The 19,447-nt window shown below is 37.0% G+C and overlaps 1 protein-coding gene across 8 annotated transcripts in view; it reads right to left on the reverse strand.

Annotated features, from left to right (window-relative positions):
* Positions 1 to 19,447, reverse strand: part of PIGK (phosphatidylinositol glycan anchor biosynthesis class K) — a 136,133-nt gene that overhangs the window by 96,290 nt on the left and 20,396 nt on the right. For all 8 annotated transcript variants that reach the window (XM_087889841.1, XM_087889836.1, XM_034437025.3 and 5 more), the window contains exon 9: positions 16,724 to 16,896. In XM_087889841.1, the coding sequence (XP_087745967.1) occupies positions 16,724 to 16,896 (173 nt within the window). The remainder of the gene's footprint in view (positions 1 to 16,723; positions 16,897 to 19,447) is intronic.

Consider the following 19,447-nt stretch of genomic DNA (forward strand, 5'->3'; position numbering starts at 1 on the left):
AGTTTGTCTAGGTACACTTGCAAGTTCTTGCTTCCAAGTATAATCACCATATCTCTTATAAATAACTTTATAAGTTCCTCAGGCTATAGAATTTTTTCTATAGCCTGGACAGGATAACAACAATACTTCTGTTCAGGTATTTGTAGTCACATTCTACCCAAGTCACAATTATCATCAGGAAAGCAATTTTTTATATTTAAATATTTGATCTTGGGTGTTTCATTTAATAGCCCACTTCACAAAACAACCCAGTGGCATACAATTGTTTGATCTGATTAGGTTTGGATTAGAAAGCAAGTGGTACTTTTTAAAATTTACTGTATAGATACTCAGCAAAACATACTTAGCAAAGCTAAGGAAGCTGAGACAGTTATAACTGGTATCCGGGCTGAGAACTATGAATTTTCTTCTGACACTTAAAAGACATGTCTGACAGCACCAGCATGTGGAACATTTAATTGGTCAGATTTTTCTAGGAATCATATAACCAAACTAAGTCAACCTTTATGTTTGGTTCTTTCCATGTTATCCTTGAAGTTACTACATGAAAACCACTGCAAATGTTTCATCCAACTACAGGACAAATAAACATATAAGCATCCATATATTTTTGTGTTCTGGGATCACTTTCCTTGTTTTTTGTTTTTGTCTTTCTCTTTGAGATCTGAGGCTCGAAAAATCACCCCCCACTCCAGAACCTCATACTTTATGTAGCCATAATGAATAGAAGACATATACGGTAGTGATCGCAGACATTTTAAAAAAGATTGTTGTGTTGATAGCATAAATATTGGCAATTTAGCAATTCCGTGCATGAAAAGGTGGGAGTCTGGAGTCTGGAGTCTGTACATTTCTCTGTTAATTGAACCACAGACCTTTTTATTTTAACAAAGGTCGTGTTAAAGTTTTATCTGATGGGAAAAAATTTTATCTTGTTCTTGGCATTCATACAGTTTGAATTTATTTTTATTTTATTATTTATTAAACAAATGTATATGGCTGCCCAATTCACACACAGGTGACTCTAGGTGGCTTGCAACATTAAAAATCCACAATATAAAAATCCATCACCCACTTCCAAAATCCACATCCAAAATCCCTCCTCCCATGGCAGCAGCAACACAATCAAATCCCCCACCTGATTGACTCCATTTCTATGTGTGGTCTACAGGTCCACAGACAAAATCACATCTTTGGGGCCTTTTGGAAAACCAACAAGATGTGGATCAATAATAGCTCAGGGCAGGGAAGGGGGGATGATGTCCCACCAATATACAACTTTTAAAACACAGCGTCTAATTTGAAGTTAAATGATCAGATTGACCTGTAACGCCAAAAGCAGAGAAATCTTATAATAAACTAGAAAATATTACTGTAAAAAAAAAAAAAAGAATCAGGGAATATTTTTAGCCCCAAACTAATTATCTAACTATCATTATCCAGCTAGCTTGGATTTGCTTTTTTGCAAATAACAACTTTTAATTCCTTTCAAGAAGGAAGCAATAATAGGTCATTGTTCTTACAAAGCTCCTTCTGCAAAAAAATATGAACTGCTACTTCTTTAAAAAGAAAAGAAACAGAAAGGAACAATGCAGTTGTTACACCTGAAAATAACTGGCAGGCTCCAAAGAACTACCAATTTATTTAACCATTTTAAATATTAATACTTTAATCATCACTGTATGAATGATTACGATGCACAGGGTCATGTTTCACTGCAAACTACTTCTCTGCCTCCTTTCCACAAATCAGAATGAAACAGAAATCTTTGGTGGAAGAAAAATTCTGACCATCTGGCAGGTAATCCTTAAGGGATTAAAAAAAAAATAGCATAAAGCTTTCTCACAAAATGGAGAAAGGCAGAGACTGAGAGGATATGCACGTTTTAATGCCAAAGAGAAAAAATATTAAGATTGCTTGCACCCTGCAGCTTCTTAGGATTTATATGTACGTGCTTAGCTCCATTTTCTTCAGGCAGAAAGGAAGAATGTAACACATACCAATTGCCAAAAAGCCAGAAAATGAAAGAATTAAGAGATCAACCTTCAGTAGCCTTTTTTTTTTTTTTTTTTGGTTAAGGCATGCACCAACAGCTCCAGCTACAAGTACTTTATCACAGCTAACGGCTGTAGAACAGGTGGTGGGCAACTGGTAGCTCAGGGCTTTAATTTGCTCTCCAGTGTTATCCGAGCCCCCAAAACCTCATTTACAAGGGACGTCTGTTTTCTTAGAATTCTTGAAGGAAATGAGCAGCTTAAATGCGTAATGAAAGAAAAGTCTTTGCTCAGACAGGGGAAGAAGAAATTAAAGATATGTTTGCCTGCTACTTTATTCAGGGAGAAATGGCAAATAGAATGACATGGCTGGCTCAGTATACATCAAACATTATCAGGGATACCACTCCATGTGACACAGTAAATGCACACTGTTCGCATTTCATATGTAAACATTGAATATAATTTCAGGTGATGGACTCAAAGGAAGGAAATGAAAGAGTTTGATTTAGCCAGCTGCAGAGCAGTCTGTGGTCCACATTTCAAAACATCCAAAGGTTTTCCATTTAAGAAAGCATGCCAGGAATTCATGCTTGTAAATGTAGGAAAGACCCGTGCAAGGATTTAAATAGGAAGTAAGATACTTTGGAATTAAGCATTTGCTAAACTGAAAAAAGATAGAAAATGTGGGAAGGGGTTCCCATTTCAAAATTACAATGGCAAATAGTGAAACTCTCTGAATAACATGGTAGCTCATATGTAAAAGCAAATATTGATCTACCAAGTTCAGCACTTGTTTCTTAACTAATCATAGTGGTGTGACGATCCCAACAGGATTTTATAAATGTAAATGCCTAAAAGCATATAGCTGGGTCCTTCAGGCTTTTATCACCACAGGTTAAACTGAATTACAGGTTGGAAATGGCAAAACTAACAAGTATTCTGTGCAAATCTAAAGAATTAATAAACATTGACAGAAAATGTTTTGGAAGAGGATTCCCTCCCTCAAATGCATAATGTATGTTTAAAATAAATGTCTCTGCTTTAAATGTGTTGCTGAACTCTTAATTTTGGAAGGCAAATTTAATACAACAAAGAAGTGAAAGAAAATAGTCTACGAACTGTTTTAATTAAAGATAAAACTGTGGGGAATAACTGTACCTCCCAGGAAAATCTAAGGCAACACTGAGGAGCTTTAATTTTTTAACTTGATACAGAGAACTTCAACTTCAAATTCTGTTGTCTTTGTATATCCAAGGGTATTTGCATACCACTGACTACATTTCTATTTAACAATTAAAATGTCACACAAAAGGATCAAGAACATAGAATTACAGGGACATTAATAACTACACACATCTACTTCACACTAGATAATGTTCTTTGAAAAGTAAATGTTTTTGGAAGGTTTGTATTTTTCTAATCAAATTAATTCTTTTCAATGTTATTTCTTTTACTCCTGGGACACTGCATATGAAATTACACAATAATGCCAATGCCTGGAAAGGTTACTGATCAGTGACTTCTGTAAAATATTGTTATTTTTCAAATCTCCATGATAATGTGAATGTGAAGCAACAAACTGCCATTAGCTCAGCAGGCTTTCAGTTAAAAGGCAAAAATAGTAAAAGATGTTAAAGTTCTCCAAAATTGTGAGTTAGAGAATCCAAACAATGGAGCTAGAGGAGAAAATGTCTCTAAAGGCCGGACTGAGTTAATAAACTGGAGCTACACAGGAAGAGATGTGTTTAAGCAAATTTCAACTCAGTCTCTGGCCAATCACATGAGGATAACCCATTCAATGGACTCTCTAAGCAGCGCAATGGAGAAAATGGCAATACATCCATTTTCTGTCCTCATTACATGTTACCCTGTGTGTCATTCGACATGCAGCTAAACCCTCCTATCCTTTAATAACCCAGACCATAAACATAAATCTTGATACTTTATTAAAGAACAGGATAAGGTGAAACAGCAATGCTATATATGGGATATAGATTTTGCCTTCAGAAGAGCGTGTGTCACAGACTAAACTGGATTCTTCTACATGTTTCGGTTAACTCAGAATGTTACAAAATGAAGTCTGACTTCTCAGGATGCACCTTTTTTGCAGAGTGAAGGATGAACTATGGGTCAAATATTACCATCAAATCAATTTCCAAACAATGAAAGATTTGTGTTTGGCCACCAGATGTAGCTCAATACTCGTTAAAGAACAACAACAGGAATAAAAATACACAAACTATATGCTGGAGGCATAACATCTATGATGATGTTATTACATAAGTGATGTGATCATGTAGAGGTAAGTCCTCAGATTATGATGGCAATTGGAATCTGGAATTTGATCGCTAAGTAATGTGGTCATAAAGTTCAGTGGCAATTCCAGGAGTCCCGGTTGCCATCGTTAAATGGGGCCCACATGGGTCATCAAGTGAGGAGCTCATGTGATCATCACTTCTGACTTCCTGCCAACTTCCCCAACTGACTGCTTGTGGAAAGCCTGCAGGGAATGTTGGAAATCATGAGCATATGAGTGCAGTTTGCTGCAATGTTGTGAATCAGGTAACAAGTGCCCAGATCACAATAATGTGACTATAGAAATATTTCAACGGCCACAATTCTGAGGATCCCCATTGTCCAGTGTCGCCGTAACTTTAAATGGTGGCTGAAGAAATTATTGTAATCCAAAGACTGCCTGTAATGCCATCATGCCATCTGATGTAAGTCATGTTGTGTGTGACAATGTCCTCATGAATGTAACATCATAACTAAAAAAAACAGATTTCAGAAGAAAGCACAGATTAAACTAAGGAACCATTTCCCTCCTATCAGCAGTGGAAGAGCAAAGGATAAATAGAAGTTTATGGGTCTGTTCAGCCATGCAGAGGCTCCTGCAAAATCTAGCTCAGCATTTTGTAGAAACCAGACTATTTTATAATTTCTTTTCTGACTGTTTTAGAAAACAGGCATACAAACTTAACCACAGAATTATATCTTAAATATATGCATCAAATTGCATTGTAGTAATCTCAATTATCAGCTTAACTGTCATATGAATAAGATGGTACATTACAGAAAGAATGCCAAATGGCAAGTTAGCCAAAAGAGTCACTTGGCTTTTTTTTAATTTAAAAAGAAAAAAAAAACCCTAAGAAAACATGACCACATGAAAAAAAAAAAGAAATTATTTTGGTTCTGTCTTTTATTATATAAATTTCAAATGCAATTATCTATTTTCTTGTATGCCAAAGAAGACTTCTTCATGGGGAAAAAAAAAATTAGAAAGAGATTCCATCTATGGCCCTCCCTAAGTACGCATACTGAGTTTATATTAATACTACTTCATCAGTCAGGCTAATGAGATTCTATATCCTAAAATAATTAATTGAGTAGTTCTCTGGTGAACGGGGTTTATTAAATCTTAAGTGCAATCTTATGTAATCATCTAGCTTTTCCCGTCTCTTCTATTTTTCAGATTAAAATAAAATGATTGCTGTCCAGCACAAAAACTACATCAATTATTCCTGACATGTTTGAGCACAGTTCTCCAAATATATCTTTCAATGCTTGCTGAACAGAAGCACGCTGCACCATATTGATTTGCAAAGAATATACACACTCTTCTCAAAATAAAATAAAACAGAATAAAATAATTAGGTATTATTTTTGCTATCCTGTATCCTTATCTTACATCCTCTGGCGTCTCATTTTCCTCTTTAAAAGTCTTTTTAAAATCTCCTCTTTAAAAGTCAGAGTTCTTGGGGAAAGAAATCTTCAACAGAATGAGCAGACATTTGAAGAGACATTCTGATTAGGAAAAGTTATACATGTTTGCCTTACCACTTCTAAACAAACTGGCAATTTTTAAAAATGCATTGTGAAGTCCTTGGTACTCTCTGAACCTGGTTGTTTGCTTGCAGATGTTTTATTACCTCACTGAAGACATCAGTGCATGTTATCTAGTTGGGTAATGAAATGGCTGCAAGCAAACAGCCAAGCTCAGAGACCACCAAGGATTTCACGGCTCAACCATAAACTACATATATTCTCTTCTTTTAAATATAGATTTCTGTATCATGTAGCTCAGTAATGGTGAACTCGGTGCCAAAAAGGTCATATGGAAATGTCATGCGTGCAGCTGCGCGCTCATCGGGGGTGCGGTCTGAAAAAGCCAAACTTTTGGGTTCTTACGCGCATGCGCGCCCAAAAATTAGCTGGCCGGCAAGCATGCGCAGGCCAGTTTTCAGCACTGCTGCACACACATGAATCGTGCTCCAGAAAAGCTGAACTTCTGGGTTCTAGCACGCATGCGCACCCAACAATCAGCTGGCTGGCACACGTGCGCATGCCAGTTTTCGGCACTGCCCCACACGCAAAGGACAGCTGATCGTCACACATGCATGCACACCAGAAACCCAGAAGACAAACAGGTAACGCCACGCATGCCAGGCAACATGACTTCACGTGCCACTTTGGGCACACGTGCCATAGGTTCGCCATCATGGATCTAGTTCATATCTCACATAGGACCTAGTTATTTGAGGAACTGCCTATTATCTAAAGTTTCTGCCTATCCCACATAATCTAACAGAGTTGGTATGTTCTAGGTCCCATTGATTAAACAATGTTATCTGGTGGAACTTGGGAAGTGGTCTCCTCTGTCATTCCCATCTGGACAGCTGCCATCCTGATCCTATTTAAATAACCCTTAAAACCTGGTTCTTGGGAAAGAGTGGACGATACAATACAAGTATACTATTCCATTTCTGACAACACATATTGGGGTCTGCAACCCCTTGAAATATAACTTTTTAAATAATTAAAATAATATTATATTAGTTCATAAATGTTTGCAGTATTTATGTAGGTTATAAGATAAGAATTTCAGAAGGGAAGTCAAGATTTCAAGATATCTACATTCTTGTGAAAGGAAATGAAGTCAACAAAATCTTGCAAATGTTGATGTAAATCTTGTGAGATTTACATTTTTCTGCTTTCTCTGAAGGAACCGCATCATTGGACGAGATTGCAAGAGATGGTGTGATAACTGAAAATATCCTGACCCTGGTGGGTCACATCCCCATCCCCAAAGATCAGTAAAGCCTTATTTACCTACTATGTACTTCCTAGCCATTGCAGAGGTAAATCTTTTTTGTCAAACACAGAATAGTTCTAAATTTTGTTAATTTAGATATCTCACTGCTAGTCTGATGTGTGAACCCAAGTGGGACTCAGTGCTATGCTGCCTGTAATTAAAAAAGATGGAATGGGAGATCTGAAGATTAATAGAAAAGCAATCAATTCTATCCTGTCTCTCTAACATAACAGCATACTGCTCTACTGCAATTTTATTGCCATAGTTGATGTTGATCAATTGAACTGGAATAACTTCATTAAATAACAACTTTTTTTCTCTTGTAAAACCAATCTTCAATTTTCACTGCTCCAATTTTTCACCAAGCCATTGTTCTGTTTGCATAAAACTGTGTGATTGAATAATGCAATCATTATTTTTTATTTCTATAATAAAATGCCTTAATTTTTGTTTTTAATACTTCAATCTAATTCCACAGTTCCTTCAACCTTGCCAGAATTCTCTAGTTTAAAATAAGATTCAACTGAAATATTCTGCTTGGCATAGCTGCCATCTTCTGGTAAAATAAAGGCATCTCATTTAGACCTAAAACAAGTAATTTTAAGGAATATGTTAATCTGATTCCTCTAAATTAATAGTAGTAATCTGGCATATAACGTCACAAAACTGAATTGCATGCAGCCTAAATTTGAAACTGGCTTATCCCAGTGTTACTTAATCTTTTTGTTCTGAAGATTGCTTCCCATTTTTAAAAAATATGTAGGTAAAGGTAAAGGTTCCCCTCGCACATATGTGCTAGTCGTTCCTGATTCTAGGGGATGGTGCTCATCTCCGTTTTTAAGCCGAAGAGCCAATGCTGTCCAAAGACTTCTCCGTAGTCATGTGGCATGACGGAACACTGTTACCTTCCCACCAAAGGTGGTCTCTATTTTTCTACTTGCATTTTTTACATGCTTTTGAACTGCTAGGTTGGCAGAAGCTGGGACAAGTAACGGGAGCTCACCCCATTATGTGGCACTAGGGATTCAAACCGCTGAACTGCCGACCTTTCGATCGACAAGCTCAGCGTCTTAACCACTGAGCCACCACGTCCCTTTAAAAAATATAGAAGACTCCAAAAGAGCACTTCTTGCTCTAGTGTGTGTATGAGTATGTGGGTGTGGGTGTGGGTATGCACGCAAAAATCAAACATTACAATTCATGCATTGATAGAATATTTATTTCTTGAATAAGGTAGATACTAAAGGGCTGAAGCCAGCTAGCACTGTTATATCCAGGTCAATCATAGCAAAGAGACAAGAGATAATACATTGCTGGGAACAGATGCTTGAACATGGAGCGATGCCATAAGAAACCCAGCAACTACAATCCAATCTTCCAGCTATGCTTAAGCAGAAATTAGGAGTTTCTGGTATAGATGTTTTTCCTAGGTTAATTCAAATACTGAAACAATGTGTTGAATGGCCTGACCCGCAAGGTTTCTTCAAGTCATTTCAGCTATTTTGATAACTGCTTGAACCCTCATAGGCCTTCAGCCATAGCTCTGTTAATTGACTCCTCCCCCTTCTTCTCAACTCAAGATTGTCTGACATAAGTCTCTTGCACTTCTGTAATTAGCAACAAGTAGTCCTTGATTTACGACCATAACTGACTCTCACATTTCTGCTGCTAAGCAAGACAGTTATTAAGTGAGTCATTTGCTTGTCAGAAACCAGCCAAGTTACAAATGATGATCACATGATCCTGAGTCAGTGAAACTGTCATAAATATGTGCCAGTCACCAAGTGCCCAAATTTTGATTACGTGACCATGGGGATGCTGCAATGGTCGTAAGTATGAAAACCAATCATAAGCCACTTTTTTCAGTGCCATTGTAACTTTAAATAGTCCCTAAACGAATGGTTGTAAGTCAACAACTGCCTGTATAACATTTTTTCCCCTCTAATACAGAGCTTCCTAAACATTTTGCCATCACGCCTTCCTTTAGTGTAACTTTAACATATACATTTCCCTTTAAAATCCAAATACCAGAATAAACGCAAACGATGAAAACAATACAATGAGACTTTATTTTTAATAAAGACATTAAAAAATACAAAATCTTCACATCTCCCCTGGACTCTGTCTGCATCGACCCAAGGAAAGTATACCTCACAGTTGGGAAACACTGCTCTAATGGAATAACTATGGATTGCCTCTTCTTGTTATTCCAAATCTGTTGCAGACTATTTTTTTAAAAGAAAATTGTAATCAAAATTCTAAAAAAAAAAAAAAAAAATCTTGTTGAAAAACTGCTTCAAGAAAATTGAAGGGAACAGCTATGGCTTAGCCAAGTGGCAATCAAGCAACCTGTGCATGAAAACTTTGCCAAGAATCGCAAGGATGGTGTTGTGACAGAAATTGTGAATTGTGCTGGGTAAAATTGTGCATCTCCAGAAGCCCAGAAAATTCTCCCCCCCCACACACACACACATATGTTGTTTTGGGGTAGAGATTTACTGTGCACATTGGTATAAATCTGAACATTTTCACTACACTGACAAAAAAAGCAGAAGTTTGTTCAATATAAATTTATTTTGTGGAGGTCCTTAAATCATGAATGTTCTGAGGGAGTATTTCTTCTGATTTACCGTATTTTTCGGTGTATAAGATGCACCGGAGTATAAGACACATCTTAATTTTGGGGGAGGAAAACAAATATTCTACCTCTGCCTACCAGCATTTTGGAATGGTCTGGGGGGAATCTGCCTGGCAGCTTCAGGGAACAAGGCAGGTGCCACGATTTGCGGCTGGTCACCCCTCTGGCTGCCCAGCAGGCAGTTTAGGGCAGGCAATGGAAGCAATGACTTCACTCCCCTGCAATGTGAGGAGCTGCCGCCTAAGCCCTCTGCGCCCAGGAGCCGAGCGAGCCAAACAAGAGCTCCTAAAGAAAAACCCCCCTCCTTTCCAGCCACCGCTGCCCGGATTCCCCAACGCAATAATAAGAGCTGCGTTTCAGGCAGCGGGTGGTCAGTTCCCTGCAATGTGAGGAGCTGCCGCCTCTCTGCGCCCAGGAGCCGAGTGAGCCGAATGGGAGCTCCTAAAGTAAAACATCCCTCCTTTCCAGCCACTGCTGCCCGGATTCCCCAATGCAATAATCAGAGCTGCATTTCAGGTGGCGGGCGGCCAATTCCCCTGCAATGTGCAGCGGGGAACTGGGAACTGTTTTGGATTTGGGGAGGGGATTGCAGCACTGCCGCCTGAAAGTGCTTTACTTCCCGTTGCACATTCCCAACGAGAAGTTCCAGCCCTGCCGCCTGGAACTGCCCGAAAATGGCCGAAGGGTGGGGGCCGGTGGGTGGGCGGGGCTACATTCGGCATACAAGATGCACCCAGATTTTCACCCCCTTTTGGGGGGTAAAAAGGTGCATCTTATACACCGAAAAATACGGTATTTATTTCTTTGTCAAAATTTGTATAGCCACCCATCTCACAAAATATGACTCTGGGTTGGGTTTTGTTACTAGGCTACAGTAAAATGAATCTCAATACACTTGGAATTGCAGGCTAGGTATTGTGGGACATGAAGGGGGTATAGACAGCAAAGGATGTGGAAGGCTTGGAAGAAAAGGAAATGAAATGAAAAGCAATAGCCACTAGGTCATACTTCTCTCCATCATTCATCCTGATTGTGAAGCAGAATTGACACTGGGACAGGGTCTCCTTTGAAGAACAGCAGTCAGAAGCAAAACACCATAACGAAAGAATATTGTTTCCTTTCCCTCCATCCCAGTAGGAAGAAGCCAGGGATAGAACAGAATGTTTTGCTAACTACTTGCTCCAGGGAGAAAAATTTGACCTACTTTTGTATACAGTGAAGCAAGTAGAGAAACTATTCAGAGTGTATCTCATTTGCCTTGGTCACAAAGACATTAGTTTTGCAATCTCTTCTGAAACATTTCCACGATTTAATTAAAACAAACTTTTTACGCTGCTTTTCCAATTTTTACGGTATGTTTAGTCTGATCTATTTTCTTTTTCCTTTTGGTTTTAGAAAGGCATCATGTTAGAAACTGGGAGACGGTGAATTCTAGCCCCACCTTAAGGTATAAAACCAAATGGGTGACCTTGGGCCAGTCACTTTCTCTCAGCTCTAGGAATGAGTAATGGCAAAGTACTTTTGAAAGTCTACAGGAACTTATCCATGCTGTTGCCAGATTTAAGACTAACTCAAAGTCACAATAAATATTATTAATGTTAAAGGAGCACATAATTCCTGATTAATTTGGAAACATTTGGTCAAATCACAGTAAAAACCAATTAAGCAACTAAGACCTCAGAACACAGACATTCAACAGAGACAATCAAAAAACTAAAACACTTCTTGACCAGCAAACAATACCCAGATAAGAAAAGATTAACACCAAGATGAATACTAGACACACAAGCTAACAGTAAATAAACAACCTAATCAAGGACACTGACAGGGCAAGCCATTTGTATATAAACAAAGAGCAAACCCCACCACCTTCTAGTGCTGATGATGTTACCTACGTGGATAATGAAACATCTGCAAAAAAACAAACAAACAATCAAGCTCAGAGAGCACAGAGGACTCCACAAACACAGACATCACAATAAACTTTTGAATTCCAAAATGCTCAAAGTGGGCAAATACAGGTTGTCTTTGACTTACAACCAGAATTAAGCCCAACATTTCTGTTGCTAAGCAAAACATTGTTAGGTGCATTTTGCCCCATTTTATGACCTTTCTTTCCACAGTTATTACATGAATCACTGCAGTGGTTAAGTTAGTAACACAGTTGTTAAGTGAATCTGGCTTCCCTATTGATTTTGCTGGTCAGAAGGTTGCAAAAGGTGACCACAGGATCCCGGGATACTACAACCATCATAAACATGAGTCAGTTGCCAAGCATCTGAAGTTTGATCACGTGATGCTGCAAATGGTCATGTGAAAAACGGTTATGTCACTTTTTTCAGTGTCGTTGTAACCTCAAACGGTCAGTAAATTAACTGTTGTAAGTGGAGAACTAGCTGTGTATTTTTACAAATACTCACCCAGAATATTATGCAAACATTCCCTCCTGAGATTTTTGTTACCTTATTATCCCATTCATCATCCTTCTAAACCTATTTAATATACTGCACGCTACCAATGACATGCACACACCCGCAAGCAGTTCTTCCACACCGATACACTTCGGTGATGAAATATTTATGCCAAACAGTCCGTTTTAATGAAGAACAGCCCCCTTCCCCCAATATAACATTGTGTGGCATGATGCACGGGATTAGGCAATTTATGGATTAGCAGCAAAAGTAGAAAAGGCAAAATTAAAAGGCGGCTAAAGTACCAAGATGGAATTGTGGTATCTTCATGATTTCTTGTATTTTCTGTAAACTTTGCCAGAATTGCTCCTAAGACAGATTTTCTGGACTGCCCCAACAGCATCCCACATGAAGCCATATTAAACTCAATAAAACTTTAAAAAAAACACCGCATCTCTAGAATTACACTACTATACTACTATACTATACTAATCAAATATCTCGTAGGTGATTCAATCTCCACAGCAAAATGCAGCTTGTGAGAAAAATATACATTTTAAAAAAATACACAGCTAATTGCTTTGCCCGTTGAAATTTATTTAAACAATATTTTGGTGAAGTTTGAGATTTTCAGAGAAAACTATTCTGAAAATCAGGAAAAACTATGAGGTTTCTGTCTGTTCAGTGATATTGACAAGCTTTCCAATGCAAAATATTGGGGAAAATACTAGGTACTACAAGTCACTCCACCAAACAGGAGGAAAAATACACACATACATCTATATATATATACACCTACTCCTCATTTAATGATTTTGTTCACAGCTCAAAGAACTAGGTCATTAAGCAAAATGTTGCTAAATGAACACATGATAGAGAGGGAGAGAGAGGGGGAGAGCGGGGAGAGAGAGGGGAAGAGAGAGAGGGAGATAGATATATATTGAAAAGGTCACTGGTTGTTGTTATCTCTTTCGGATAAATTTCTCTTGTGCAGCTTTGCCAGCGTTATTCTCACTCCAGCGTGCATTGTTATCAGAGGTACATGAAATTTGGTTGTAATTGCATGCATTGGTCAAAAAATTATCGTATTACTGCTGTGTTCGCTAAACAAGTTAATCGCTAAATGAGGCGTGTTTATATATAGAACTGCATGAATCCATAAATATTTTTCAACAGATTCATGGAGAATAATTATTTGTGGGCATGAAATGAAATCTTGCAAAAATTAAATAATGCTAATCTTTAAAATGTGGCATGCGCAAAGTATATTCAGTTTGCATGTTTGTATTTTACACAGGATTTCTCAGAGGCGTCCTGTCTATCATTGACCAAAATCAAAACGCAATGCTTAATATCAGTCCAATCCGGGGTATACTTGTTAAAAATATACAAAGTGTGCAATCTGATTCACTCTAAACTTTACAGGAACTGATCAAAATATAAAAATGCTGTCATTTCTTTTCTTTTTTTTTTCTTTTAATACTAGAAATTGTAGTCCTTCACTGTGACAATCTCTCAAGAGCTTCTGAACAAAGAAAGTGTACCTTCAGATTAGAAGTGAAAAAAATAATCAGTTGTGAATTGGGAACAAATGTGAACATATTGCTTGTATTGGATTTCACAAAAGTAATAGCTTTCGTTTTCAATAAATTCACAATAAATAATGTATGAAAAGAAGGAAACAGTACTGAAAGTTGTATGCAGTAGCTATACTGAAACAAGCAGAAGGCTTTCTATTTTAAATTTGAATTTAAACGTCTTCTAGGATTATTTGGATGAACTTGGACTAAGTTATGAGCTTTAGTTCTACAAATGCCACATTTTCTAGTAACAATAAAAACAATCTCACTCAGTTATCACCCCAAAGCATAAACATAGCCTAGTTTTACCCTAAGCACTTTCATACAATTCTATGCAAGATAGGATATCTAATTTAGTGACTGCTTTGCAAACCTACATCACATCCCACTAGGATGGAGATACTATGGTGCGCTGACATTTAATCAGGGTTTTCAGTATGCTTCACCTCTCAAAGCACTTACATATTTGCTCAAGTTTCATATTTTAGTTATGTCTCATTGTTCTGTCTTTTTATTTGTACTTCTCTGGCTAAATGTTTGCTTTTCTCCTCCTTTATCTCCCTCACACACACATATAAAATAAGGAAAGGAAATGTTATAGTGGCCATTGCCTTGACTCACTCTCAAACCAAGGAGATCCAGACAGAAATTTCCATACATGCTTGCACTGAGTGATTATTCTCCTAATATAGTCACTTCAGGAGGATAAAAAGCAGGTCTCTTGAAAGCATGATGGAATTAAATAGAATAAATAACGTATCTTTGTTCTATAAACAAAATTAAAAATTAATACTTCATACTGCAAATACTAAAGGCCTGATCTAGAAAAAGATCTAATTATTACTTTGAAAAAGATGAAATACTTCAGAAATGAAGTATGAAACCTTGTTGATCCAATTTATGTGCAACACATTTTTGTAATCAATGCCAACTTATACGGTAGATAAAACAGGACAAAAATATTTTTGTTATCCCAAGAGCTCCCAACAGATGGCAACATAAGACTGCATATAAATTCAGCTTGTTGCCTGAAAATGTACATTCCATAAACGTTACATATTTCAGATGAATCCTTTCCCTACCTTTTATTTCTCTCCCAAACCCACCAATCAAAAATGTGGAGGCAATATTTCAATTTTGCTATATAGATATATGCTTACAAATTCTGCTGCGTACTGGCAGGTTTTCCCATTTATATAAGATGAATCTGAGTCTCCAAGAATCGGAAACTGATTTATACATAAAAGTTATTGTCATAGTCACTCCTTGCATCTGTTCATTATACTCCATTGAAGGTACTGATTTTGATTCTGAATTCACAAACTCTGCTTTTGAACTGGAACTCAAATTGTTTACGGTTTCTAACTAAGGAAAAAAACACACATACTGTATAGAATTCCCACAATGATTGTTCCAGTTCTCCATACTCACACCCAGTAAGTATTGGATACCCTGGCATCCAGAGACAGGCATACCTCGGGCATATTTATTTTTTATTTTTATTTGATTTATATGCCGCCCTTCTCCAGAGACTCAAGGTGGCTTACAATGTGTTAAGCAATAGCCTTCATACTTTTGTATATTTATACAAAGTCAGCTTATTGCCCCCACAATCCGGGTCCTCATTTTACCTACCTTAGAAAGGATGGAAGGCTGAGTCAACCTTGAGCCTGGTGAGATTTGAACTCGCAGTAATTGCAGGCAGCTGATGTTAATAACAGTGCTTTAGTCTGCTTTAGTCTGCTGCGCCACCAGGGCTCTATTGCGAGTTTGATTCTAGACTATCACAATAAACAAATATTGCAATAAAGCAAGTCACATGGATTTTTTTTGTTTCTCAGTGCATATAAAAGTTATATTGCAATAGCTTTATGCCTAAAAATGTACATACCTTAATTTTTAAAAAAATGATAAAAATGCTAATCATCCTCTGATTAATAATAATGAAAAAGGCTGAACTATTGCAAAAATTGCAAGAATTATCAAATTGTGAGCGAGAAAGTGAGTAAATGCTGAAGTGAGTAAATTAGCACAATAGATATGCCACAAATCTTCAATTTGTTAAAAAAAAAAAAATCCATGACGCACAACAAACAAAGCACACAAAAACAGGCATGCTATTTACCTGCATACAGGTAGGCCTTGATTTACAATCATTCATTTAATGACCATTCAAAGTTACCACAGCACTGAAAAAAGTGCCTTAAAACTAATCCTCGGAGTTACAACTGTTATAGCATCTCCACAGTCATGTGAAGATCTTGGTATTCGGGATGTATTTATCACAGTTGCAGCATCCCAAAGTCATGTGATTGCAATTTGTGACCTTCCCAGCTGGTTTCTGACAAACAAAGTCAACGGGAGAAACCAGATTCACTTCACAATCCCAGATTCACAACCGTGCCAAAAAAAAGGGCGTAAATCAGATGCAACTCATGCCCTGCTTAGCAACGGAAATTCTGGTCCCAATTATGGATGTAGGTCAAGGACTACCTCTACTCCGTATTTTATATTCTCTCTTCATATATTCTGATTGTAATGTAGCTTTATGAGTATTAGTATTCTAAATACTAATGTTTTATGAATGCCTTATTCCAGACAGACATCTAGCATCCTCTTCATTACCTTTTTGGGGGAGATATAAATTTTAGATTTCCAATGTTCATGAGCCTTGAGGCTTTCAAATATTTTATCTTACTTTCTTGATGATTCTTAAATCAATATACTGTCATCATGCATGCCCCATTGCTTCTACCATTCCTGTAGTTCCAAGAAACAAAGTACACAACCCAAAGTATACACACAAAAATAAACTCTCCAATGAATGTTCACACAGTGTCTTCCTGAACATCACCTAGAATCTTTTTGCAGTAATGTTATTCCAGTCTGCACACACATTCTGGAATTTACCTGTATGGACCAATTCTTTTATACCTTGATGTATTTTTTTTAATTATTTTTCATTTATGAATATCTGAGGTTCAAAAAATAAATCAAAATACCTTGTCTCTGCAGGTGCCAAATTAGGATCCAAAGAAACTGTCTCAGTTGTAATTTCCACTTTTCGTACACTCCCAAAAAAATCAGTTATCAAGACATTATCAGGATTTCTCTGAAACAGATCTGTCCGGTGTCCAGGTGTTGACACACACAAACTTTTAGGGCATACCTGAAACTATAAAGAAGATACTTCATTTCAAATCTTCATGAAAACCTTTGCTACATTTCTGTTCCCAACTGCTGTGTTTTGTCCCTACAATGATCATCCAATACCACTATACAACTTGTGACATGGTTTTTCAATTCCCCAATAGGAATAATATTGAAATCTAAGTAATTTTATTCATTTTTAGAGTGAAAGGATTAATTTAACAGAACTGACAAATCATATTTTTATCACTGGTACCTTGTTACAGAGTTATATGTATTTCCTCTCCAAATTACAGATTCTAGTTATTTGAATAATTTTCTAGAAATCCATAATTTGGTGTTATATTAAAATCAATTTACCTCTAAACCAATCAAATCCTAGTTGGAAACTAGCACAGTTTCTAAAAATGACTGTGTGCCCCATCGAAGAGTATAAAGAGCAAAGCAAGAATAGAATATTCAAGCATTGGACATAAATCTATCTATCATCTATCTATCTATCTATCTATCTATCTATCTACCTACCTACCTACCTACCTACCTACCTACCTACCTACCTAGAAACCACCCATCTTACTCGCAATCCCAATAGCTGAACTCTACGAATTATTCTAAAACCATTTATTAATCCTACATGTGCTATTGAGAAGCGAATCCAACAATATTTAATGTGGCCACATATCTGGAAATGTGAACAGGGTTATAACTCTACGCTTTCCTAGATATAAAAAGATAAAGTAAAATTTAAAACTGTTAAAACTGAAGTCCTTGTAAATCTGCTATAAGATCAGCAAATTGTACACTGTAATTTCTAACTCACTGGCCCATTTTCACAATATTTCCAAGATGGCACGTTATTTATCTATTAATTCTGTAGTTTCTAGTAAGTTAATGGATTTCAGAAAACACAAAGTTAATGAGACAAACTTGTTCAGAATGGAATGATGTGTTTATCATTATAATACAGGTAGTCCTCAACTTATAACTGCTCACTTAGTGACCATTCAAAGTTGCAACAAACCTCCTCAGACCTACTTATAACCCAGTTTTAAGGTTCCAATGGCTGCCCCCCCATAGTCATGTGACGACATTATGGGTGCTTGGCAACAGCCCCACATTTACAACTGTTTGCAGCATCCTGTTGTCACATGATCATGATTTTTGGAATTTTTTGCCAAAAACCAGTATTTACTTCCAATTTCTGGTAAAAAATGCCCTTTGGGGAAAATGACAATCACTTAATGATTGCCAGATTCCCTAATCACTGGCACAAAAAACAGTCATAAAATCAGGCATGGTCACACTTAACCGCCATGACTTACAAAGGCTCAATTATGGTTGTAAATCAATGATTACCTTTACATCCTTCATTCTCAAAATTATATCCTATATATCCTTTAAAAATAGATTTTTGTCAGATTTAATAATGAAACTTCTTTCTCAGATGAACACTGATTGCTTACTCATTTCTATATCACTATCAAGCTTGGCAATGTGAGCTGTTTACTGCAAAATTGATGCCATCTTTTCTAGTGACAAGATAACCTGCAACTGCATCTGTAAACTTAAATACTAAATGATTTAACACAGCTGCTCTCTCATGTGGAAAAACACTTTGAGATTTAGATTCACAACTCATATCTTTTGGCATAGTATGTTAAGCAAGATTGAATTTAAAGAGGACATCGCTCAAATCTGCAAAACAGGATATGAGTGGATAGCATGTGCACCAGAACCTTTTGCTTAACATAATATGAAAGATTTTGAGAGACAAGCTAATCCTTATCTATTAATATATGAATATATAGATATGTCCAATATTACTACTTCATATCACCTGGCTATACATGTATGCAGAATTTCCATTTAGGTAAAAAAAAAAACCTGTTATAAAAGATCATATATGGAAGAATGGCCAGGAGTCTGTCTTCTCCTTAGGCATCAGTGGAAAATTTTCATCATATGCTACATAGCACCTCAACCTTAAATGCACCACTGAATACTTGGAGCTCTGCTGCATAATTCCAATTTTAAGAAGGCTTCCAGAAGAGGTATGGTCCTAAATCTTCTAACCATATTAACATTTCAAATAAATGAAAAAAAGCTTCCTAAGCATGCCTAGCAGAGTGAGAATCCTTCGCAATTCAGTGAGATTTACTTCTTCGGGGGGGGGGGGGAATCATGTTTAGGATTTGATTCTGAATGTTGCTACCATGTTTCCCCGAAAATAAGACTCTGTCTTGTATTTTTTTGAACCCCAAAATAAGCACTTGGCCTTATTTTCCGGGAGGTCTTTTTATTTTGGGGCGTGTGGAGGAAGATGGGGCTCCTCTTGCCGTCTTACCTGATTTCCAGCTCTGCATTTAAATATTTTCAGGGAGGGTTTATTTTCGGGGGGAGGCTTATTTTAGCGCATGTGTTCCAAAGCCCAATTGGGCTTATTATCAGGGGATGTCTTATTTTTGGGAAACAGGGTAGTTTTTTACCACACAAAAGCAAGTTTGGGTAATTAATTTTCCCAAGAGGCACATGAGATTGATTGATTGATTGATTGATTGATTGTAGGACACATTCAC

Source organism: Pantherophis guttatus, chromosome 3, assembly GCF_059756535.1.
Source record: "Pantherophis guttatus breed Tessera chromosome 3, ASM5975653v1, whole genome shotgun sequence".
NCBI classification, from domain to species: Eukaryota; Metazoa; Chordata; class Lepidosauria; order Squamata; family Colubridae; genus Pantherophis; species Pantherophis guttatus.